The 27,809-nt window shown below is 34.1% G+C and overlaps 1 protein-coding gene across 2 annotated transcripts; it reads left to right on the top strand.

Moving 5' to 3' along the window:
- Nucleotides 1-113: 113 nt before the first annotated feature.
- LOC139781092 (uncharacterized) lies at nt 114-19,358 on the top strand. 2 transcript variants are annotated; one of them, XM_071719912.1, is made up of 7 exons: nt 114-408; nt 496-686; nt 833-987; nt 15,085-15,332; nt 15,397-15,747; nt 15,905-16,050; nt 16,132-19,358. In XM_071719912.1, the coding sequence occupies exons 3-7, from the start codon at nt 974-976 to the stop codon at nt 16,477-16,479; spliced, it is 1,107 nt and encodes a 368-aa protein (XP_071576013.1). In that variant the 5' UTR covers nt 114-408; nt 496-686; nt 833-973; the 3' UTR covers nt 16,480-19,358. The 2 variants fall into 2 exon arrangements, 1 of the variants encoding a protein (XP_071576013.1); XR_011720425.1 differs by lacking the exons at nt 15,085-15,332; nt 15,397-15,747; nt 15,905-16,050; nt 16,132-19,358 and adding an exon at nt 7,959-10,562.
- Nucleotides 19,359-27,809: the final 8,451 nt, after the last annotated feature.

The following is a 27,809-nucleotide window of genomic DNA, read 5'->3' as shown; positions in this document are numbered from 1 at the left end:
ATATCCCGCCATTGCGAGCATCAAATTGAAACAACACATATACGTGGGTCTCACATCGGGGATCGGATCAAATACACGGCATTACACGGTCCCTCTGCGAAAGCATTCTCAGGCTCTCAGTTTACCTTATTAATACCTCTTCCGTATTCTCACCCCGAAGAAATCTAGCCATATTGACTTCTACCTACCTTCGTCCAAAGGCAGCTGGAGCCATATAAGGAAGAAAAAAAGAAGTCCGCATATCTCGACGAACATAGTATGTAAATAACGGATCGCAGTCTCCACGAAAGCTGTGCGGATCAAAACGTTGCCTTTCTTTACAATACCGTGGCAATATCCATGAAGATCCGGGTCTCACACATATAGGCTGTGTTGCGCAAAGTGCGTGCATGTACACAAATATATGAGGTTAGCTTTGCTTAGATTTATTAAACTTTCAAAAGTAAAAATCATGATTGACTCCAATAAAATAGATGATTATTATGTAAATAACAGATCGCAGTCCTGAGAAGTCCGCATATCTCGACGAATACAGTATGTAAATAACGGATCGCAGTCTCTACGAAAGCTGTGCGGATCAAAACGTTGCCTTTCTTTACAATACCGTGGCAATATCCATGAAGATCCGGGTCTCACACATATAGGCTGTGTTGCGCAAAGTGCGTGCATGTACACAAATATATGAGGTTAGCTTTGCTTAGATTTATTAAACTTTCAAAAGTAAAAATCATGATTGACTCCAATAAAATAGATGATTCTAATACAGATTTTACAATAGCCATAATTTTTTGATACATTTTTTATTACAATTAATATATTTGTTCTCTTGTAGATAGCTGGATGATCATATTTTATTTAAAATGAGCAGCAGTGATGATAATAGTTACTCATCGTCGAGAAAGCGTAGAAGATATAATAAGCTTCTCTTGGATCGTAATAGTATTCCTACAGTGAGTCGACAAACTTTGACACGATGGTCAAAATATGGTACGAGTAAAAATAAAAAAGTAAAATAACCAATCATTTTCCTCATTTCAAGTAATGCTAATAATATTAACACACGGAGAGAATTTTCTCTTAAAATTTACCCTGAAATCATGGTAGTTGTGGGACAACATGTACCACCAAAAATTTTATGCGAGCTATTCTGATTAATATCTATCATAATAAAAAATATTAATATCTATTACATTAAAATATAAAATATGTTTGATTAATTTTACTAAAATATATCTAGGAAATTTAAATAATTTTTAAAAATTTACCAATCTGCTTGGTAATTTTTATCAGATTGTTTGTAAAATGTATTTTGTATATTTTAAAAATTCTTTGGTTGCCAAGTTGTCTCAAGTTTGTAGTGAATTTAAGGGTAAAATATAACAAAAAATTCTCTCTGTGCAGCATTATTACATCATAAAACTATGGTATTTTTTGTTTTTGGCACTGTTTCTACGTGGAAATCTCTGGTTCTTCCGATATGCAATCTTATAGATTAGAATAAAAAATCTGTAAATTGTTATTGTAACATCAATGATGAATCAGGAAAGTTATGATTATTCTGAATTAATAAACCCTTCGATTTAACAGTTTGCTAGCTATGTAAATGTTAATTCTTACTACGACATTAGAATAAACGATTAGAAAAATATATCAAGACTAATTGCAAAATAACATACATTCTAGATTTATTAAACAAAGAGAAGAATTTCCACGTCATATCATATATTGAAGTAAACTGTTTTATTTTAAACCAAAATATTATTGCTCTTGAATAAAAGTTTTGCAGTTCTGAAATGGGGAAAATGTATAACAATAATTATGCAATCATATACACGTACTCGTCCCTCGATTTACACAGTACTTTTTATACACGGTTTTTTTTTAGGTGGTACTATATTTACGCGGTCTCAGTTTAATGTACTGGCAGACTTCATTTACACAATTCTCAACGTCGTAAAAAAAACTTACGTGGAACGAATATTCCGCGTAAATTGAGGGACGAGTGTATATTCCCAATTCCGGTATTGATATCATATATTTTAGCTTTTTGATCGGTAGAGTTGTTTTTTCCTTATTTTGCTTCCTCATAGAGGAAGCTTTGTTTTCATAAATTTCGTATATGGACCTTTGATCGCATATAAAGTTAAGTCTAATCAACCCTAATTTAAAAGAATTATATATGAAATAGGGGTAGAAAAGACTGAAGTAAAAATTGTTTTTTGAGTTTTCGATGCCAATGTGTTGCTTATGTTCTAAAACGTCGAAAAATCACGTTTGAACAAAATGTCTGTGTGTATGTATGTATGTATGTGTGTATCTTTTTTTTGTTTATGGTATAACCTCCGTGATTTTTTAGATATCGGGATGTTTTTTTTTTTAATCGATAGAGTATCATGTAAGGAAGGTTGGGATTGAATTTGGTGATGATCGGTAAAGCGGTTCTTTTTTAATAAAATTTAGAATTTTGGTAGAAATGTTTGTGGTTGTTCTAACTTCCGCAAATTTGAAGATATCGATCTATTTCTAATTTTATTATATTCTTCAGTCTTTTCTACCCCTATTTCATATATAATTCTTTAAGATTTGGTTGATTAGACCCAGCTTTATACGCGATCAAAGGTCCCTAATTTTTAAAAAATTTGAAAAAAAATTGTGCAAATTAGAAATTTGCACTTGGCTTCCTCATCAAATTAAAATTGTGCAAATTAGAAATTTGCACTTGGCTTCCTTATCAAATTGAGATGTGGATATTTGCACATAGCAAAGTCACAATTTTCAAGTGAGAGAGTAGGAAATTAGCAAATTGAATCTACAACGTATTGCTACGCGCGAAAAGCTTCCTCTATGAGGAAGCCAAACTAAAAATTATGCATTTGATAAAATATAAGATTCCTCATAGAGGAGCTTTGAGCGCGTAGCAATACGTTGTAGATTCAATTTGCTAATTTCCTACTCTCTCACTTCAAAATTGTGACTTTGCTATGTGCAAATTTCCACATCTCAATTTGATGAGGAAGCCAAATGCAAATTTCTAATTTGCACAATTTTAATTTGATGAGGATGCCAAGTGCAAATTTCTAATTTGTTTTTAACTTTGTGAACGTTCATTACAATAAGTTTTTAAAACGTTTTACATTTTCTACATATTGTTTTTTGTTGAGACTTTTCTTATCACAAAGAACAAATATCGTTTATTTGAAACGGAGTCTATACATTAACGTCATTAGTCAGCGACTGCTCGTGTACGACTGAGTTCTGACTGTGTCGAGCTTATAATAATATTGTTCACGCATAGGACACGCTCACCTCGTGACAATACATACTGAGTGATGCTTCGAACTAGCCTATAGAAATTTGCTTTTCCTATTAGATTTACATTTAAATTCTTAACACTCTCCCTAAAAGCTAATTTTCTATGCAAACATTATCTTTGCTTATAATCCCTAACTTGCTGCGCAAAAACTCAAATCTTTTAACATTTAAAACTTTTGTGAAAATATCAGCTAACTGTTCTTCAGTTCTTACATAACATACATTTATCTCACCTCTTTCATAGAGATCTCGCACAAAATGATATTTCACATCAATATGTTTACTTCTTTGGTGAAACTCTGGATTCTTCACCAGTTTCAACGCACTTTGATTATCTATATATAATATATTCTCACTCACACTTACATCAAGTTCTCTTAATAATCTCATGACCCACACATTCTCTCTCGCTGCTGCTGCTGCACTTACGTATTCGGCTTCTGTTGTAGAAACAGCTACACATTGTTGTTTCTTACTTTGCCAGCTAATCGCAGCTCCGCCATATATACATACTACACCTGTTGTGGATTTTCGTGTTTCTTTATCACCTGCATAGTCGGCATCAGAAAAAGTTTTAAATTGATTATTTGCGCCATATACAATTCCGTAATTCGCAGTACCCTTAACATAACGAATTATTCGTTTAACTAAATTCCAATGTGCTTTTGTCGGATTATCTAACGCTCTTGATGCTACATTCAACGCAAACGCAATATCTGGTCTACTTACAACTTGCAAAAACATTAGATTGCCTACTGCTTCTCGGTAAGGCACACTGCTATCAGTGTCTTTGGATTCATATGCATCCCACTCATGCTCAATCGGGATTTTTACTTCTTTTGCATCACTCATATTGAATCGCTCTACAATTTTTCTCGCATATGTTTCTTGACTTACAAAGATCATATCATCACTTAATCTATAAATTTCCATTCCTACAAACATTCTTACATTTTCAAAAATTGTTACTTCAAATTTGTTGCTTAATTTACAAAGGAACTCATCAATCTCTTTTTCGCATGATCCTAACACTAAGCCATCATCTACCCATAAAGCTATTATCAAAATTTTACCGCGTTTCTTTCTATAGTACAAACATGGATCGGCTTTACTCTCCCTTAAATTGCAATCTTTTAGGAATTTCTCAAAAAGTTTGCCCCAGCATCTGGGTGCTTGTTTTAACCCATATATACTTTTTATTAACTTGCACACCTTACTTGTACCATTTCCAAAGCCTTCTGGCTGACTCATAAATATCTCTTCCTTTAAAGGACTGTACAAGAAAGCTGTCTTTACATCAAATTGTCGCATTTTTAGCTTGCTACTTGCCGCTACACTTAATATTGTTCGCAGTGTATCATATCGTACAACTGGACTAAAAGTTTCGATATAATCTATACCCTCGCGTTGTGAACACCCCTTTATTACTAATCTGGCTTTATATTTCACGTTTTAATCGCATTCTTTCTTTCTAAATACCCAACGATTTCCTAAAACCTTCGCATTCTTCGGTTTATCTACTAATTGCCAAGTATTATTATTTTTTAATGAGTTTAACTCGTCATTCATTGCAATAATCCAATTTTTAGACTCTTTTGAATTAATGGCTTCATTGTAATTTCTCGGAACTACTTCCGCAATATTGGCGCACGGACTGCCATACCAGCTTGGTTTTCTTACTTTCGTTCTATCACGTAGTGTTCGCGTTTTTTCATTGTTATCTTCTGTGTCGACCTGTAAATATTCCGCGTCGTCATAAATACTTTCTCGCGATACATTTAACGGTTCTCTCTTTGGACTTATAGTTTCAATTTCTCGCGATACATTTAACGGCTCTCTCTTTGGGCTCATAGTTTCAATTTCTATATACGCAGTTGACAGTTTTTCATTCTTAAACTGAACATCTCTTGTAATTTTTACATCTTTCTTTTCTGGTACATATACTCTATAACCTTTCAAGTCTTCTAAATACCCTACTAAGTGACCTTTCATCGCTTTCCTATCTAGCTTTCGCCGTTTTTCTTTCGGTATATGTACAAAACATTCGGTGCCAAATACTTTAAAATATTTTACATCAATTGAGTTACCATGCCATAACTCATATGGAGTTTTATTTTCAACTTTAGTTGGGCCACTTCTATTTAATACATGAACTACATAGTTGATTGCCTCTGCCCACAAGAATTCAGGCATGTTATTTTGCGCATATAAAACCGATCGCGCTGCTTCCATAACAATTCTATTTTCCCTCTCAGCTATACCATTCTGTTCGGGTGTATACGGTACCGTTACAGTATGCTTTATTCCCCTTTTACTAAGAAATTCATTAACATCTTTGTCAATGTACTCACGACCACCGTCTGTAACTAATTCTTTAATATCGCGCCCAAATTGCGTTCTAATCTCATTACAGTAATGTTCTATTTTTAATTTTACTTCTGATTTATTTTTCAAGAAATACACGGTTCTATAACTCGTAAAATCATCTTTAAAAACGACATAATATCGTCTTTTACCAAGTGAATCTACACCCATAGGACCACACACATCCGAATAAATTTTTTCTCGTGGCTCTTTAGCCCTAGCAGTATTTTTACCAAACATTGTACGATGTTGCTTTCCATAAGCACATGCATCACAAAATTCATTGTCTACTTCTACATTAATATTTAAATTCTTTAAAAAACTTTTTACGTGTTTTTTATTCTGATGTGCGAGCCTCTCATGCCATAATTGCAGGGTATCGACCGCGCTTGCCACATTCGCATTTTTTGGAAGAACTACTCGCATATCAATTCGATATAACTCTCCAATTTCTAAACCGGTTGCGACTATATTACCGTTTTTATAAAACGTACAAATTTTTCCTCTATTTGTCACGGCCATGTCAACGCCCTTTTTCGCGGTCATTTTTACAGAAAATAGATTTTGATTCAAACCCGGCGCATACAATACATCATATAATCGCGCATCATACCATCTTCCTCTCACACGCATCTGCACGTCGATGTTGCCTTTCCCAAGCGCTGACACGACTGCACCGTTGCCCACTCGAATCGTCGTCGGTGTTCCAAACTGCTTGTATTCAGTGAACCAGTCACCTCTGCTCGTCATGTGATCGGACGCACCTGAGTCGATCAGCCAATGCTCCTCACTGTATTTCTCGTCGACTCGTACCATGAACGCTTGCTTTTGCGGCTGCTTGTACTCCTTCTCTCTTCTTTCATTGTTACCTCTATACTCGCTCTTGCGATCTTCACTGGCGTAACAGTTTCTGGCTATGTGATTTTTGCCACCACATTTGAAACATCCAGGACAGTCTTTTTGCATATGATCCGGCTTTCCACAATTAAAACAGCCTCGCTTTTTGAACTTGCTGTCGTTATACCGTTTATCGTAATTATGTCGTTTATCGGAACTCATCTTCGCTCCTGGTTTATTTACTTTTGATTTAGAGAGCAATGCCTGCGTTTCGCTCTCCGACGTTGTCGCGCTCCTGTGTAGTCGTACCTCTTCGGTCATTAGCCTTGTCAGCAGATTGTCTATTGTCCTCTTCGCACCTGCTGTGCTTTCCCAAGCACTGTGGAAATGAGCGTACTCTTGAGGCAAGGTCGAAAGGATTCTAGATATCAACATTGAATCCGTTACATCGCTCCCTAGCGACTTTATTTTGCTGGCTATTTGCTGAACATTTGAAATGTTCGTTGCTACGTTTTCACTAACGTTCCACTGAAAATCGAAGAATTGCTTCTGTGTAAGCGACAAACTTTCCTCACTTTTCAGATCATAAATGCTGTGCAATTTCTTCCACATTTCCGCTGCATTCTTACATCCCATGATTAACTGCAACGGCTTACTTTCAATGGTCGTAACTATCAACTTTTTCGCAGCCTTATTGGCTTTATTCCATGCTGCCTTCTCGTCGTCCTTCACGGGAATAGGTACGGTCCCGTCGCACACTCCTAGGAGGTCTTCGCTGTCCAACAACGTTTCCACGACAAAACGCCACTGCTGCCAATTTTCTGCATCTCGCAGCTTTTCAATCTTGAATGCACCCGCATCCATCGTTGACGTCCTTGAGATTGACAGCCGATATACCCAGTATCACTCTAACTTCACTTGAGTAACTTATGCTTCTCTAATGCGTTATACTGGGCCCATAACCTGTTGAGACTTTTCTTATCACAAAGAACAAATATCGTTTATTTGAAACGGAGTCTATACATTAACGTCATTAGTCAGCGACTGCTCGTGTACGACTGAGTTCTGACTGTGTCGAGCTTATAATAATATTGTTCACGCATAGGACACGCTCACCTCGTGACAATACATACTGAGTGATGCTTCGAACTAGCCTATAGAAATTTGCTTTTCCTATTAAATTTACATTTAAATTCTTAACATTTTTATTTACGATCGACTTTTAATGAAAATAAGATTAATATTTTATGTACATTGCAAAGAAAGTGTTCGTCTTGGAACATATTAAAAAAAATTATGTATAGTTATAATGTTAAAATTCCTTTTTAAAATGTTATAATCACTGAAATGTTATAAGCAGAACATCCGGGTTTCTAGTAAAAAGTAGTATTTTATGTTTATTCTCAAAATTAAATATTTTTATTGACAAAGTATTATTTTTTTAGGAAAACAAAATGAAAAATCATTACAACAAGTTTTACCTCCAACATTCTCTTTGAAATCTAATTGTGGAACAGCGAGAAAAGGTGATCGTGAACAATCAAGAAATCTAGATGTACGTTTTTTTAAAACTGGTGAGGATGAAAGTAATGAACATAATTTAATTGAATATGATAACGATGGAAAACAAAATTGTAACGAAAATGACGATATTGATGTTAAACAAAATCAAAATGATAATGAACTAAGCGAGAATGATGCGACTATAGGAGCTTTTGAACATAATTTTAATAATACAAGTATAAACGAAGACGAAAACATACAAGACAAGACTGTGATGTTTCAAGGCTCGCAAACAACAGTTTCAGAGGTTATTCTAATGATTCATACATATTGCGTGCGATTCAATGTGTCTGATGAAGGGAGATATGCTTTATTTGACATGGTTAAAACTTGGGCAGACCCAGAATTAAAAAATATTAATTTTTCAAAATATATGATAAGTAAACGTTTAGATCCTCCAGAAAATATATATCAGTATGTCTTTTATTGTACGAAATGCAACTGTCTATTAGGAAAATTTATACAAACAGATTTGTTGTCAAATACTCAACGTATTTGTGAAAAATGCCAAACAAGTTATAAAATAAGTACTAATGCAACGAATTATTTTTTAAGTATAGACGTGAAATTTCAATTAATGACACTATTAGAAAATGCAACTGCACGCAAAATGTTATTAGAAAATATAACTGTTATTAAGAATAGATTAAAGAAAAAAAATATAGATACTATAAAAGATGTGTACGATGGACAGCTGTATAAAAATTTATATTACAATGTACAACAAAATACTGTCTTATTAACTTTTAACTTTAACTCTGACGGTGCACCGATCTCTAAAAGCAGTAAGAGTGGTATATGGCCTATTCAAATTATAATAAATGAATTACCGCCTCGAGTACGGTTTAGGTACATTTTGCTTGCAGCAATGTGGATGACGACATCTGAACCAAGTCCAAAATTTATGAATTTGTACATGAAGGTATTTATTGATCAATTGAGAGATTTAATGCAAAATGGAGTTACAATAAAAATGTCTAACAATGAAGAGATTACCTTCGTATTGAAACCTCTATGCGCAACAGTAGATTCAGTAGCACGACCTGTTATGCAAAATCGTTTGCAATTTAATGGTTATTACGGGTGTAGTTGGTGTTATCATTTTGGAAAATACGAAAATGGTGCTATGCGGTATCCTTTTGAAGACGATGATTCTCCTTTAAGGAATCACGATACTTTTATTCAAGATATGTTGCAAGCAGAAGAAGCAAACAGATTCATAATGGGCGTTAAAGGATACGCAGAAATTACTAATCTGCATAATTTTGATTGCGTATGGGGGTTTGCATACGATTATATGCACACTTTTTTACTCGGTACGGTTTGTGCTTTGTGGACGAAAATTTGGACTGCGAATGGAAAAGATGAATTTCATCTCACAAAGGACGACATAAAAAGAGTTGAGAAAAGATTATTAAACATTAGATTGCCTCGCGAAATTCACCGAACTCCTCGTTCATTCAATGCTGGGAAATGGAAGGCAAGCGAATGGAGATCCTGGGTCTTATATACAAGCATTCCATGTCTGTTAGGAATATTAGGAACAAAATTTCTAAGTTCGTTTGCATTACTAGTACGTTCAATACACATTCTTTTATCTGAAAATATAACGGTAAAAAATCTAGAACAATGCAAAATAGATATTATTCGGTTTACTGGAAATTGCGAACAGTATTACGGACTTTCAGCCATGACTTTCAATACTCATGCTCTACTACATGTAATTGATCACGTGTATAAAAGTGGTCCACTTTGTATGACTTCTACTTTTCCATTCGAAAATGGAATTTTCGTATTAAAACAAAAATTGACAGGCCCAAAAGGTGTTCTGAAGCAAATGTCAAAACGTTTAATTCAAAAAACTATACTGGAAAGCAAATTATTGAGATCATGTGACAGTATTTCTTCAAGTTATTGTAAAAATTTATTGAACAACAGTTATATATTAAGGCAAAACATCTCCAAAATCTGTGCAAATTCGTATCTTTTAGACATGGACAATAATGTAGATGAAGATATTAAACAGCTTATTAATAATAAATTTCACGATAACGTTGATATGAATGATATACAAGTTTTTAATGGTATGTATCATGAAAACGTTTTATATAGAGCGAGTGACAAGAGAATTAGAAAAACTGATGATAGATTTTTTGAAAATGTATATGGTAATATTGTACAAATATTTAAAATAGTTTTGTATAATAATAAATGTTATATATTAGGATATGTATATATTGTGCAACCACTATGCATTGAAAATATAATAATTGATCCAATTTTAGAAGTAGTGTCAAAGTCGCTCGATTTAGAGTGGTTCAGTTTAGATATTATTAAGAAGAAAGTTGCACACATTAATATTGAAAACATATCATATTTTTGTCACATGCCAAATACGTTTGAGATTCAATAGCTATAGTATATTATATGTAATGTATCTTTTTATAATTTAAAGAATGTATATTTATAAAAGAGAATACAAAAGACACAGATACTTACTCATTTATCCTACCTCTAAATTTTTAGATAGGAATTATATATATAAGACACTTTTTTGTGACCGTTTTTAGTTAATTTTCTATGAATATTATTGCTTCATGAGTATAGCCAGCAGTATCATAGTAAAAGAAACAAAGCAATCATATATACATTACTAGCGGAAATTATAGGGCGAAGGAGAAAGGAAGGAAAGGAAGAAGTATGGAGTTAACGAACAGAATAGAGGAGAAGAAGTGGAGGAGGATGAGGAGAATAGAATATTATTGAATATCATCAAATAGGAGAACAGAATATTATAGAATGTTATAGAATGGAAGAACAGAATATTATAGAATATTACACAATAGGAGAATAGAATATTATGCAATATCATAGAGGGTGCATTCCGTTTCATGCATAATGTGCATAGTGCATCATTTATTCTTGTTGTTCACCAACTGTTACACAAGGATAAATGATGCATCATGCGTATCATGCGTGAAACGGAATGCACCCAGAATAAGAGATTGGAATATTATGTAATATTATGGAATAGGAGATTTGAGTATCTATTATTGAATATCATAGAATAGGATAATATGTATATAATATTATAGAATATTATTTAAAACAAGTACAAATAGAATATCTTAAATAGGAAAATAAAATATAAAATAATATTATTCAGTACAAATACAGAATATTAAAGAATACCATATAGAATAGGAAAACAGAATATTATAACATATTATTCAGTACATGCAAGTACAGAATATTATAGAATATCATAGAATAGGAAAATAGAATATCATGGAATATCATAGAATAGGAGGATATAATATTATATAACATTATACCATATTATTCAGTAGAAGTACAGAATATTATAAAATATCATAGAATAGGACAATAGAATACTATAGAATATCATAGAACAGGAGGATATAATATTATAGAATATTATAGAATAGGAGAATAGAATATTATGGCATATTATTAAGTAGAGGTACAGAATATTATAAAATATCAGAGAATTGAATATTATGAAATATTATAGAATAGAATATTGGAATATTATGTAATATCATGGAATAGGAGATTTGAGTATTATTGAATATTATAGAATAGGACAATAGAATATTATAGAATAGTATTCAGTACAAGTACAGAATATTATAGAATATCATAGAATAGAAAAATAGATATTATAAAATATTATTTACTTCAAATACAGAATATTATAGAATATCATAGAATAGGAAAATAGAATATCATGGAATACCATAGAATAGAAGGATATAGTATTATAGAATATTATAGAATAGAAGAATAGAATAATATGGCATATTATTCAGTAAAAGTACAGAATATTATAGAATATCATAGAATATAGGAGAATAGAATATTATGGAATATCATAGAATAGGAGATTAGAATTTTTATGTAATATCATGGAACAGGAGATTTGAGTATTATTGAATATCATAGAATAAGACAATAGAATATTATAGAATATTTTTCAGTACAAATACAGAATATTGTAGAATATCATAGAATAGAAGAATAGAATTTTATGGAATATTATAAAATAGAAGAATAGAATATTATGGAATATTATAGAATAGAAAAACAGAATATTATTGAATATCTAAATATGAGAATAGAATATTATGGAATATCATAGAATAGGAGATTGGAATATCATGTAATATCATGCAATAGGAGATTTAAGTTTTATTGAATATCATTGAATAATACAATAGAATATTATAGACCATCATAGAATAGGAAAATATAATATTATAAAATATTATTCAGTAAAAGTACAGAATGTTATAGAATATCATGAAATAAGATAATAGAATATCATGGAATACCATAAAAATAGGAGCATATAATATTAAGGAATATTATAGATTATAGAAGTATATAGAAGTATATAGAATATTATGAAAAGGTCTAATTGAATTGTACAGTATTCAATAACATATAATTATATTATAAAATATTGTATACGTTGCAATATGCTCTGGTTTATAAACCTACATATTTATTTAAATACAAATGCTGAATGACGAATTCTGATAAATTATAATAGACTTTGGGTTTTAAAAAGTTTTATTCAATAGGATAACAAGTGCATTTCTCTTTTTTATGATAGATATTTATAAAATATTAATCACAAAAACATAATAAAATATACCACATATTCTCTCATGATTTGATATTATATGTGACTTATGTGAATTTCCACGTATAATTCCAATAAATAGTGAACTTATCATAAAATATTATTGCATGTTATAGGAAGTTTATACGTTAAAATATCTTTACCAAATAGATCTTATTAATTTACATTGATTTACATTGAAATTCAGGCTGAACCTAATGTAATTTTATTGTTTTCTATCCATCATTTTAAGCAGGGGTAAGCACGGTGACGTGGGCCGCCGGTGGCCAATCACCCTCGCGAAATCATCAGTAACGAGCTTGGAGGGAGCCTCGTCTCGGAGGTAATAAAAGACCGCCGCTGCGCCGCGGAAGGTCTTGTCCGCCCTTTCGGCATTCCGCTCGCAGATCACCCGCCAAGTATATTTCTATATACGACCGCTGTATTCCGCTGTGTTACACCGCTTCCGCGTGGAAGTTTTCGCGCGCGCTTGCTTTCGCCGCTCTGCCGTTTCGCGACGACGGGCAGAGGCGCCGTACGGCAAACCAGGCTCGGGCGACGACCGGCCCGCGAGGACCGGCCGCCTAGTAGTGTGTCACATTGTTTTGAGCCTTTCGACTCACGAGACTCCTAGAGATATCATTGCCACCTTTGACTAGAGAGGATACGGCCTTAGAGGCGTTCAGGCATAATCCCACGGATGGTAGCTTCGCACCACCGGCCGCTCGACCGAGTGCGTGAACCAAATGTCCGAACCTGCGGTTCCTCTCGTACTGAGCAGGATTACTATCGCAATGACTGGTCATCAGTAGGGTAAAACTAACCTGTCTCACGACGGTCTAATTCAATGACTCACTTTAGATCATTTTGCATAACGCTAAATCAATCATAATCGCGTCAGTTGTTTACCTCTTTTCTAACACCATATAAAAAATGTATATCGTCAGTTACGCATGCACAAAAATCAGTTGCACATCCGCGCAAGCACGCTTTGAGTAAAATAGTCGCCTAAGATTTCTCTGCGAAAGAATAGCCGATGTCACGTTATAGCATGGATCTTTCGTAGATCTTTCCGGAAAGTTCGCTTGAGCAACAACACAGCCACGGCTGACCGGTCGCACAAATAAAGTCAAGCAACACCCCTCACACAAAAGAAAGATCCATGTTATAAACAAAGCAAGCGAAAACAAGTAACGAGCACTTCTGGTCGTCACGTGAAAACGGTGACGTCAACGCGATGACGTAGGCCGCCGAGGGCCAATCACCCGCCCGAAATCATAGGTGATCTGCCTGGAGGGAGCATCACCGCGGAGATGATAAAAGACCGCCGCTGCGCCGCGGAACCGATTTCGCTCGCAGATCACCCGCCTAGTATCTTATACAACCGCACACCGCTCTATACCGCTTTTCGCTTTGCAATCCGCACTTGCTTTCGCATCCGCAATTCGCTTTAGCACTCGCTACATCTTGCCGCTTTGCCGTGCTAGCTTCAGTGCGCGCCACCGTTTACGGCACCTTGCCTGAAACAGACTTGTAAATTCTTGTACATATTGAACATTATTAAACGTTATTTCTGTACTTGCTACCTATTTTCTTGTGGTCGTCTCGTTACCTCGCGCTACACCGCGCTACCGCATGCTCTCGAACATCTATATTTTTGCAATAATATACGCATTCAATGCATTGAAAGTCAGAAAATATATTTCTCTCAATATTGAGTGAATTATTAATATATTCAACTTTTAAAAGAAATTGTAGAAGAGAATTCTTGAAGCTATATTTCCACTATCCAAAAATTTGTAATAAATACTTATCTTCTTTTTCATGCATTCTTTATGAAATTGAAGGAGGCTAGATCATATTGACCCAAATAAAATAACAGAATAGTAAATCCTAAAAAGACAGCAGGATTAAGTCATTTTTTTTAAACATTAAATACCATAAATTTGTTTTATTTTTTAGAGCACAGGAAATAGCCAATATTCAATTAATATTAATAATGAAAAATTTCAAAATACAATGCAAAGGACAAGTACTTATGAAAATAATAACGAAGGAAAAAAATGCAAACGAAATGCTTCTATTTCTCAAGATATGTTTCTATTAGAAACAATGCCTAGCATTGATGATTTATTGCAAAAATAAAAAACGGGTAGAATAATTTTATGTAGTTGTAAAACTAAAGAATTGACTGGATCAATGAGAAATAAGTTGTGCAACATAATTGTCACTTATATGGAAGATCATAATATTGCGTATGTTTTCAATTTAATATTTTCATTGCAAAATTTAATTATTTATTATTATTTTAATAATTTTATATATTAATAGTTATGTATAAGTCTTATTAATTTTTACAGTATGAATAATGAAATAGCCAAAGGCATTTCAGAACGAATTGTTAAGATATTTCCTTCTGAAGCTGAAGGTACCTATTTTATACAAGGAAAAAGAAAGATCGACACTCTTGATAAGAAGTCAATAGCTGCGAAAAGCAAACTAATGTCATGTTGGCGCAATAGAAAATATGCCTTATCAAAATTAAAAGATAAATTCATAGAAGAACATGATGATGTTGATAATCCCGATGATTTACTTGATAATGATGGTAAGGATAATTTATGTATAGTAAAAAATTTTTGCAAGTAAATATTGAGTAATTATGTTTCTAGTGAACAAGGAAGATATTGAAAAAGCTTTGAATTGGTTAAAAGTTAACCAAGCGTCTTGGGAGATAGTTTTGGAAAAATGGAGTTTAACTTCTAAATACCGATTACAAATATTAATGAAATCATCTGATAAAATACTGAGTAACATATTTAAAGACTGGCCGCTTTTGAAACATCCATATGGATATAAACTTATCAAACTTGATTTTGATCAGACGCAATTAACAAATTTCTGTTTAAATTTGGAGAAATGGAATGAGTTTTTTAATGTAATCAAACAAAATGTACAATTTACGAATAAAAATGATGATTTCACTGAATTAATAGAAAAACTAAAATTGGATATATCTGAAGGTAAAGTAAATAAATTATATTATATTTATATTATTTGCACTGTATGCTATTGCATATGCATGCATATTTATATAAACTGCTATTTGGTTATAATGATTATTGGTTACTTAGTAATTGATACTTGGTTAAAATGTAACAATTTTTTTATTTTCTGTAGATTCCAAATTGGCAATTACAATACAACTTCTTTCATACATGATACCTCCGAAGCAAAAGGTTAAACAAAAATGTTCTGTGACAAAGAAACACTATAATAAAGCCTCTATTGCTTTATCAAGAGATAGCATGATAAAATATGTAGCTGTTAGTATATTGATATCTAAAGTTTTCATTTCGATACTTATATGTTCTATTAAAAAACAAAATTTGGATATTTTGTTATAGACTTCTGCTGATATTACGAAGATTCGTCAAGAAGCTAGCGATCAAGCAAAAGAAACACAAACATCTGTACAACCTTATGTAATAATTGTGGTATCAATAGAAAACGTGGACCACTTATATGTCACGATCGATGACGTTTTATATTCGACGGAATCAACATTAGAAGCTTTCGATATTTGTTTCAAAGCTTTCCATGTCTTGAAAATTAACTATCCGGATGCTAGTAAACACTTATGGATGCTCATACACAGAGGATTATACAAGTTCCAAACACAGTGGGACATATCATTTTCAAATACAGAACATTTATTGAAGAAGCTCACAACAAATACAACTGAAAACGACTAATTGTAAGTGTACAATGAATTGAAGTGAGTTGCAGTTTTCTTTTTCTTTGTGAAATCGAAATAAGTAATGATTTCGCTTTTTGTTTAGACAACTATATTTTATATTGAGATAATATAGTTACAGTTTATATATACATATAAAATATTTTAATAATATAGATAGTAGATATATATTATAATAATTTCATTTTTATTATTAATATTATATAATGTAGTTTGTAAGTTGAATACACATTAATACCATTTCTGGAAAAGGTTTTTTCTAAGCTTTTTTTTCAAAAATTAAACATTAAGCTAAAAATATACGTCATTATTATAATTATAAAATTTTATGTTCAAAATGTTTAATTGTATGTTTTGTAAAGAAGTGAAGTTTTCACAATTCAAATATCTCAAAGGTCACGTTAAACTTAAGCATATTGATCAATTATATTCAGAAGTGTATTGCACGAAATCATATAGTACCGTTTATTCATTATTTCGACACATATCTACAGCCCATGATACTGAATCAAGTAAAAGATTTAAAACGAATAATAAAGAAGCCATATCATCGAACGAATCGATAATTAAAATAAGTTCTCAGGCTGTGAACTTGGTTGATCATACTGCAAGTTTAGAACCTATATTAAATACAAAAGAAGATTCTAATTCTTTCCTTGAAAATTTCAGTTCTAAAATATTAAATCTAACATTATCTTTAATAACAAGATTATATTTCTTTGAAAATTTAAATAGAGAGAACGTCTATGTAATGATTAATACAATTTTTTATACCTATTTATCTAAATGTTTTGAGATGTTAGAAAAAAAATATGGGAATACGAGTGACATAAGTAAATATTTAAATATTATAAAAAATAACTTGAAAAAATATAAAAGTGAACATCTTACCTTAAAATACTTAACTAATGTTAATTGTTTAATAAAACCGTTAGTGATAAAAGTGCATTCTCTTTTAGCTCCAAAAAAGAAAAAAATAAATAAACAATTAGTTATACGTCATAAAAAATTGCTATAATTTGTATAAAAATTGTGCTAAAGAAATTTCTGGAACAACCGAACGTTTTTAGTACTATTATAGAATATATATGACTGTAAAGATAACACTACATTGCTAACTTCAGTTTACCATGGCGAAATGTGGAGTTCTATAGAATTAAAACAAAATGAATATGTTCTACCTATAGCGGTATTTTTTGATGACTTCGAAATAAATAATTTGTTAGGATCACGCAAATCGATTCATAAGTTAGGTGCAATTTATTTAAGTCTAATATGTCTACCTCCTCAATATCGTAGCAATCTAGATAATATTCTACTTATGCAACTCCATAATTATCAAGATCACAACAAATTAGGAAATAAAATCTTATCGCACGTTGTTGATCAAATAATTGATCTTAGTGTTAATGGAATAACTATAGATGTTAATAATAAGGAGCAAAGAATATTATTTTGTTTGATGTTTATTGTTGGGGATAATTTAGGCTTGAACACAATACTCGGTTTTTGAGAAGGATTTAATAGTCAATATTATTGTCGTGTTTGTACAGTCACTAAAAAAGATGCATAAAAACTTGTTAATGAAAAGGAAAAATATATTAGAACGCGAAATGATTACTTTAATTGTGTAATAAACTCAACGTTTGGAGTAAAAGAAAACTGCATTTTTAATAAAATACCCAATTTTCATGTAACAGAAAATGTATCCATAGATCCAATGCACGATTTATTAGAAGGCATTTGCAGGTATGACATTGCTAAAATATTAAATGATTTTATTTATGTAAAGCAATTTTTTACTTTGGAAGTTTTCAATGACAGATTATTAAATTGCATTAGTTCATTTCATAATAATGTTCCACCAGTATTTAATTCTGAATCTATTAAATCCGGAAAAATTATTATAACGGCTTCTGAAATGTATTATTTGGTTAATAATTTGTCGTTAATAATTAGTGATCTTGTACCAGAAAAAAACTTAACTTGGCAACTGTATTTGTTTTTGAAAAAGGTTGTAACTCTCTCATGTTTACATTTTCTCACCTCTAAATGTATTGATTTATTTCATCACGTCGTTCATGAGTATTTAGCTTTGCATAAAAAATTATTTAATATTGCATTAAAACCTAAGCACCATAATCTATTACATTATACGAGAATTATGAAAAAGTTTGGATCACTAAATATAATGTCATCTATTCGCTTTGAGGCGAAACATAAACAATTCAAACATAATGCTAAAGTGACTACTTCACGGACAAATCCTTCCTATACACTTGCTCTAAGGCATCAATTAAGACTTTGTCATCGATTTGTTAGCGCAAATGGATTTTCAAATCGTTTACAATACGGTACTAAAATAAAATTTACTGAAGTATTAGAATACTTTGCTATGAAAAATGTTTTACTTCCAGCAATAATATATGATGACTTAGATACAGTATCTTGGGCTGTAGTAAATGGTACACGATATGTGAAATCAATATCATTGTATGTACGAATATTTATGACCGCTTATTTGGAAAAATTCGATACATTATTTTAAATCAAAACAAAGAAATATTTTTTCTATTAGTAAAACTTTCAACGTTGAAAATTAAAAAGAAAAAGGCCAATGATCGAGCATTAATAGATGTTAACCATATAATTAATTAACATATATACAAAAAATGGAACGTTTCGACTTCACCGAGTTTTCTTCAGCCGTAGTATAAAACATCATAGATTAACATAAATTGTGTATAGGTATTCGTAATTACAAAAATATAAAATTCTTAAACCTATAGAGCCACATCACCGTTCGAGAGCCTGACGAATACATACTGAGTTTTTGTCATTGCATCTACGAAGTCAAAACCGGAGATAAAATGTAGTCAGCGAAATTACATAATTAATTCCTCGGAGGCGAGAATAAATCGGGTCCAGTCCATAAGAATTGTTGTTTTTATCAGGTTGTATGGTCAAGATATAAAAAGGATTTTCTGAAAGGAGATCGTATGTAACTAAATTAATTGTCGTAAGTATGAAATCCGTTAAAACTTACATGTATTTGTCAGGACGTAAAATGTGCGATGTAATGCTCTTTCTCGTGTTACGGATGTCAAATGACTGCGCGGATTGTCGGGGCGAACAGAGTTATAAACAAATAACAATGTATATATAAACCGAAATTAGTTAAAGTTCTTGTGATTGGCCAGCTCGTCAAGTACGCTAAAATATGAGTCATCGAGAAATTCTGTGTCTGTATTGGAATTGATCCCGTTTTTTTTTTGTTCCTTGATGTGTAACATCTCTGATATAAGTCTCTTATAAAAATTTGGTTCAGAATTGAGTATCACTGTATTGTCCCAATCGAAAGTGTGATTGAATTTTGTAATGTGTTCGGAAATCACAGAATGCCTCGATGGGTCCGTTTTGATGTTATTTTTGTGTTCGTTTAATCTAGTTTTAAGTTGTCGTTTTATCTGTCCTACGTATGAAGCACTGCAATCTTTACACGATATTTTGTAAATTACATTATTGTTCAAAATTCCGGGATTTTTGTCTTTTTGTGCTTTTTGTCTTTTTGTGTTTCTAGATTTAAGAATTTTATATTTTTGTAATTACGAATACCTATACACAATTTATGTTAACCTATGATATTTTATACTACGGCTGAAGAAGACTCGGTGAAGTCGGCGAAACGTTCCGTTTTTTGTATATATGTTAATTAATTATATGGTTAACATCTATTAATGCTCGATCATTGGCCTTTTTTTTTTAATTTTTATATTCATACGAGCGTGGTTATTTATTTTTAATTTCAACGTTAAGTTTTGATCGGCATAAGAGTGCATACAAAATATTAGAACAGGACCAATTTTTTTGTATAAAACAAAAAGATTTAATAGATTACCATGTTTATTTTAAGAGCCATGACAATTATATTTTCTGCAAAAATTTGTTTGAATTATAAATGTAATAAAAAGGTGTCATATATACTTACGTTTTTTATTTTCCTTATAGTATGTGAATAATTGAACAATACATATATTCGTCGTAATAAAACTCTGTATCATAATACATATATTCTCGTTTGCATAACGATTTATACACATATTTTTCGCTCAAATTAGAAGCATATCAAATGGTCACAATTGCGAGCTACTGTGGGCTCGCGTGGTATTTGATTATAAATGACTATACGGTGTAAATAATGGGCTCTTTATTATACTCTTACCAGTTAGATGATAAGCTTTTATTTTTTGATAAGAATATAAAAAATATTAACGTTTTTTCCTGAATCTTCCGTTGTATTTGTGATATCGGATATTTCATATTTTGTCATTTCAGTTTCTATTATAACCGAATACTATATGCAAGCTCGTGAGATAGTAACTTGTAATCATTACCATTTGTTGCGCTTGTAATTTCATCGGAAAAATCATGTACAACTCGTTACGCCAAACAAGTATGCATATACAGCTTTGGCCAAAAGTATTAGGTACTTATATTTTTTTCATTTATCTAAAATTCTTTTACTTGTATTATCTTCTATATATTGGTTACCGGTATTATATATACATATATAATATATATGTATATGTATAATACCGGTATTATATATACATAATGTATTTTTCGAAATAAATATACATAAATAAATTATAATAATTAGACAATAGGTTTTCTATTTTAGAAAAAATTGATTTAAATTTAAAAAAAATTTTTTAGTTAAAAATATGTATTTTTACATGTAATTAAATATTTTCTTACAAGGGAACGGTCGGAAGTGTCCCTCACCGATTTGGATGGGCTTTGGATATGTTGTAGAGCATCAAAAAATATTAGACACGTATTTTTTTTAGCGGCTTATCTCGACGTTTAGGGGTTGAAATAACCCCTCGAAAATAACGGATTTTATAGTTTTTAGCGAATATCTCTATTTAATATCTCAACATTAATTTAACAAATTTACAGATATGGATCAATTGGTCTATGTTTCCAACACAGTTTCTGAAACTGTGAAACTTCTGAAACCAATATGGTACGGAGAACGTGTAATATACTATTGTAACTACCGCTGAAGATGGCTCAAAGCTGAGCTGAAACGTACGGATCGATGTAAATCAAAACGACCAATAAATCAGTTATTTCTGATATTACGCACGGAGATCTGCGTCTGACCCTGATAGCCTTTACTTCTCTTATTTTAATTTCGAGGGTCCTCATACTACTTTATTTAATTCACGCTGGCTGCAAGGTAATGCGTCAACATACAAGCTTTTTCGAATTTATTTCTGCGACCTTTGGATTTTACATTGTCATACTCATGAAACAATGGATTAAAGCGAGGAAGACTTACATCTCTTGATGGAGACTTACATTCTACTCTTGTAAAATCCGAATAAGATTTTTAAAATATTGTTTACATAATGACATTGTACCACTACATTTACAACGTTTCCGTAATTATACACCGTTTTTTTTAACATTATTACTCAAAAAAGAAATTTAACTTATTAACTTCTAATTTTATTACACGACTTATTAAAATTGAACTTAACGATGCGCACAGATCCGTTAACCAATCACAGAGACAGATTTTCCATCTCATGAGGCGTATTTCTCAGAATATACCTGTGTATATATGTAACAAGTTGTTCAAAATGCAAGACATTGGATTAAGATTTTTTCAACTAGAAAATGTTAATCTTGATAAAAAACTTGAGTGGTTGTTTCGTAAACATAACGTGTCTAAAATTAATGATATAAAACCTATACATTACGTTTATAGTAAGACCGAAACCAATGTTGCTTCCACTTCTTCAGTAACTGATCACACTAATAATTTAGATACTTTTGAAGTTCACCTTGAGCCTTCCAAGTTCTCTAACACTAACATTAAATCTTCCTTAACCCATATCTTAGATATCAAAGATATGGGTTAAGGAAGATAAATGGTTTATTAACCTTAAATGCCACACCTCTCAAGAATCTCGTAAATGACACATGGGGTCTAAAAGACCCCAGCATGAAAAATGTCTCCTTACTTATTGATTTTTTAATATTTAGTTATGAAAATTATTTTCAATGTTGTTCAAGGTTTAGAAAAAAGAATAAAATGCTTATATTGTTAAAATTTCAATTTCAACATAGTATAAAAAATTAAAATCGCCAACAGTTAAAATATTGGCTCCAAAATAAAAAAAATAATAAATAAATAAATATGAGCTCCATTTTTGGCGGGAACATTTGAAAATATATCATTCTAAAGGGTCTGGGGTCCGCTGGACCCCGGGTGGCATTTAAGGGTTAATTTAACTTCCACACTAATTCTTGAAAATGTTCAATGCCTCTTACAGTTAGGCGAGAATTTCTCTTTACCCATCAACAATAAGAAAAAGACCATTATCGAATTTATAAAAAACACAGAAGGTAATACGAGGGGCTTACACATTGACAAGATTTTGAACATTAGAAACCGCTCTATTCCAGTCATCAATAACCTTCTTTCTTTTTCTCCTAATAAATTCCCTTTTTATTCAGAAATCTCTAACCTCGTTAAAGCTACAAAAGTATTTATGATTAATAATCCTAATATCATTTTTACTAGAGCCGATAAAGGCAATAGCACGGTAGCATTGGATAATGAACTCTATGGACAAAAAATCACAGATATGTTATCAGACACAAATACATACACAAAAATTACTAAAGATCCAACATAAACGCTTACAAAAAAAATCAGAGATACAATTGTGAGATAAAAAAATCAAAAATATATTTCAGACTATAAATACAAACAATTATTATGCACCGATGGTATTCTTCCGAGGGCCTATGGATTACCAAAAATACACAAAACAAGACATCCTTTTAGAATTATTATTTTTTCCATTGATAGCCCTACATATGCATTAGTTTATTTCCTGCACAAGATTATCTCTGCAAGTATACCTAAACCTAACAGTCATATTGATAATAGTTTTGAATTAGTCAAAAAATTAAATGAAACACACATTAATAACGATTTTGTGCTTATTTCTTTAGATGTGATCTCTTTATTCACGAACATCCCTACAGATTTAGTCTTAGAAAGCATTTCCAATAGATGGTCACATATTACCAAAAATTGCAACATTCCAAAGGATGAATTTATTAAAGCAGTTGAATTAATATTAGACTCAACTTACTTCTGTTTTGACAATATAATATATAAACAAAAATTTGGTTCTCCTATGGGCTCTCCGTTTTCTCCCATCGCTGCGGACATGGTAATGCAGAGTTTGAGAAGCAGAGTGTTGCAACAACTTACTTTTATTTTACCGTTTTATTTTAGATATGTAGATGACATAGCCATGGCTGTACCTTTTTACGCTCTTGACATAATCCTTCATTTATTTAATTCTTATCACCCTAGGTTACAGTTCACAATTGAAATCGGAGGTGATAAGCTGAATTTTTTAGATTTAACAATGATTAAAAATGATAATGCATTGGAATTTGATTGGTTTCACAAACCAATTTTTTCAGGCCGGTAAGTAGATGAAGAGTATACATTTCCGCACTTAGGTATCACGGAAAGGGGTCGGGGGGGGGGGTGCAAACGCGGGGGGAATGCCGTAAGAGGTGGGCGAAGGGTGCGAAAGAAGGTGTAAAGGTTCATCGGAGGGGGGACGCGCGGGGGGAAAAGTCCCTAGGCAAGTTACTAGTATTTATAGGGTGAGGGGAGAGGTGCGACGCGGGAGGGAAACGTCCATAGGTTAGTTACTAGTATTTATAGGTACTTATAAGACGTAAATTCCCTAGGCAGGTAATTAGGAATTTTGCATCGCAGTGTTGCCACGGGAGTCGGGAAGGGGGATTGTCGAACCCGGGCGTTCCGAGGGGGCGCTCGGATCGACGGTTCCGCGTTATCGACCGAGGACGGAAATCGCGCGCACTCCCCGAAAAAAAGAAGAGACCACGTTATCGGCCGCGGTGGCGCGCGCATCCGTCGGTCGTCGCGCGCTTCTTCCTCCTCGCGGGCCGGAAGCGGTTCGCGGTTTTCCGCTCCACCAATCGCGGCGCGAGAGAGAGAACGTTCACGCGCGAGGAAAAAGCCCCTTGCACAATAGGCGATAACAATAGCGATAGCGACTGCGACAAAGTTGCCGACAAAGGTATAACTTTGTCGGCAACCTTGTCGCTGTCGCTATCGCTATCGCTATCGCCTATTGTGCAAGGGGCTTAAGACTTCTAGAGAGAAAAAGACGCGTACGCTCTTCGTCCACCCCGATTCGCGCGTTTTCACGATTTATTTTTTTCGCGCGCGCTCGCGCGCGTTTGGACTTGTCCGAACTTGTTCAAGGTTGCTCTTGTCAGTTCCTCGTTTTGTTTTTTTCGGAGGATGCGGCGAGCGGTTGCCTCCTCCCCGGAAGGGTTTATCCGGTAGGTACATCCTCCGTTGAGATAACAAACGAGTATAAATTGAATTGGCGCGACAGCGCGGCAGACGGTGACGCAGACAGACAAATGTATCGAGAGAGAGAGAGAGAGAGAGAGAGGAGAGAGGGAGAGGGAGAGAGAGAGGGAGAGGGAGAGGGAGAGGGAGAGGGAGAGGGAGAGGGAGAGGGAGAGGGAGAGGGAGAGGGAGAGGGAGAGGGAGAGGGAGAGAGAGAGGGAGAGGGAGAGGGGAGGGAGAGAGAGAGAGGAGAGGGAGAGGGGGAGGAGAGAGGAGAGAGGAGAGGAGAGAGGAGAGGGAGAGGGAGAGAGAGAGAGGGAGAGAGAGAGAGAGAGAGAGAGAGAGAGAGTGGTGCGACGTAAAGCGCATCGGAACGGGATAAGTTACTGTTATTTTTTTTTTTAACGCGGTATGAGCGACGAGTACGTAGAACTGTGCAAACGGGTATCCGCGAAAATCAGGGAACCGCTCGTGAGGAATGGAGATCCGCGGAGCGTCGACGTAACAAGATATCTGATCCGCGAAATCGGAACGCCGATCGCCGATCGCACCGGAAGTTTCTCTATACTGGTATATTTTGGGAAAGAACGATACGCGACGGGAATGGGAATGTAGTTAGTGTTGATTTAGACGCGTTAGCGGCGCTAATTTAGCATTAGCGATGTGCATTCGCCATCGTTAATGCCTTCAGTTCTGGTTTACACATATTTTCCTTAACCATTACTTTTATATACTAGGTGCGCAACTAAGTTTCCGGGTTTTTTTTATCAATAAAAAATGGAAAATTTCAAGAAAAATACAAAAAATGGTTTATTCAAAGTATCGTCCCTCGCTAGCTATACATTTTCGCCATCTCTCTGGCAATACATGAATACCGCGACAATAAAACGACGCGTCTTTGGACCGAAACCATTCATCCAACCAATTTTGCACTTCTTCGAAATTGGTCAAGTGTAGCCCAGCCAAGCCATGCGCCATCGACCGGAACAAGTGATAATCGGAAGGCGCCAGGTCTGGCGAATACGGCGGGTGCGGTAGCAGATCCCATTTCAGCGTTTTGATGGTGTCCTGGACGATGGAACTGCGATGGCACGGAGCGTTGTCGTGCTGAAATATCACTTGTTCGTGTCTCGTGTCCCATTCTGGCCGTTTTTCGAGCAATGTATGGTTTAAATTGATCAGTTGTTGTCGGTAGCGATGCCCATTGACAGTTTCGCCCGGTTTCAGCAGCTCATAGTACACGATTCCTTTCTGGTCCCACCAAACGCAGAGCATTCTTTCCAAAACGATTTGGCCGTGCCGTCGATGTTGATTCTTCACCAGGTGAAAGCCACGATTTTTTGCGTTTGGGATTCTCTAAATATATCCACTTCTCATCGCCAGTAACAATTCGATGAAGAAAACTCTTTCATGCCGCAAAAGCAAAATTTCGGAAGTGGCTCTTCGATTTTCCATCTGTCTCTCAGTCAACTTATGCGGCACCCATTTTCCTTCCTTTTGAATTTTTCCCATGGCATGTAAACGTTTGGAAATACCTTGGTGAGTCATGTTTAATGCCTCCGCAAGTTGATCTTGTGTTTGCGTATCATCTTCATCCAATAACGCTTGCAGATCGGCGTCCTCAATTGTTTTTGGTCTTCCGGAGCGCTCCTTGTCCTCAGTGTCGAAATCGCCACTTCTGAAGCGTTTAAACCAATCTTCACAGGTAGTTTTCGATGGTGCATGTTCGCCGTAGGCCTCCTCAAGCAAACGACGTGCTTCAGCTGCATTTTTTTTCAAGTTAAAGCAGAAAAGCAAAGCTTCCCGCAAATGCTGTTTATTTGGCACAAAACTCGACATCTCCGTTGTTAGAAAAAATATTTTTGCGTTGCGATATGTGTTTATATAACGACTGGTTATTGTTAACAGATGTCCAAGCTATAACTTCAGACAACTTCAGACATGTAAGTCGAGTACATGTGTTATTGGTGCCATCTATGTGTGAAACCCGGAAACTTAGTTGCGCACCTAGTATGTTCATATTCATGGTATAAGGAGGAGTGGGGTGAAGTTACCGTTATTTTTTGACGCGGTATGCGCCACGAAGAAGTGAAAAAACTTTGCGAAAGCGTGTGCGCGAAAATCAGCGAACCGCTCGGGAGGAAGAGCGAAGCGGAATCGCGTAGCGTCGACGTAACGAGATATCTGATTGGTCGCGAAATCGGAATCGCCGATCGCCGATCGTACCAGACCTTTCTCGAGGCGAGGGTGGCGTATCACCTGCGAGGACAGTGCTACAACGTAATATTGGACGCGAATACCGTAGATCGATTTGAGGGAGCGCGTATAAGAGTTCCACAGAGAGGTGGACTTATGAGTATCTGTTGCGAGACGGAGAGTATGCGACAATTGGCGTTTTGCGCCAGCGGTATTTATTTTCTCATGATCATTATTGGAGGAGTGGGGTGAAAAAAATATATCTGTGCACTCGCGAATGAACGATCGCCGTTATCACTCGTTTGAGGAATCGGACGGCGAACTGCGTTGTTACGAGTCCATGCCCATGTTCTCGTCCGATTCGGATGACGAATCGCCGTTAGCGTCACACGCATGTGCACGAGTGGTGAAGGAGGACGCAAGATGGAATCTGGCGACCCATCATCTGTGGAGAGAGATCGGAGAGCGAACTACTCGCGAGCGAGCGTAGATAGAGACGATAATGGCAAACTCCGTTAGGGCGGACGATTATATGCGTAAACTGCCGCTCAAGTATTATTATTATTATTACCAGACGATGTTCGGAGGAGTGAAGCTACATCGAATTTATACCGGCAAGTCTCGGCGCCTCTTTGATCGAGTGAAATTCAGTTTTCCTGATGGTGGAAGGCCCTTCTGGATAGGATGCAGGAACAGTGCGACGA

The sequence above is a fragment of the Temnothorax nylanderi genome, unplaced genomic scaffold, assembly GCF_030848795.1.
Source record: "Temnothorax nylanderi isolate EJ_2023f unplaced genomic scaffold, tnyl_v1.0 TNYL_tig0315_pilon, whole genome shotgun sequence".
Classification (NCBI taxonomy): domain Eukaryota; kingdom Metazoa; phylum Arthropoda; class Insecta; order Hymenoptera; family Formicidae; genus Temnothorax; species Temnothorax nylanderi.
This window is presented reverse-complemented; position numbering and strand designations above follow the sequence as displayed.

Bases quoted from the DNA above. Each gene is read 5' to 3' on its own strand.
- LOC139781092 (XM_071719912.1), top strand. The intron at 15,748-15,904 runs GTAAAGTAAATA...TATTTTCTGTAG, and splicing joins AAAATTGGATATATCTGAAG to ATTCCAAATTGGCAATTACA. The intron at 16,051-16,131 runs GTTAGTATATTG...ATTTTGTTATAG, and splicing joins GCATGATAAAATATGTAGCT to ACTTCTGCTGATATTACGAA.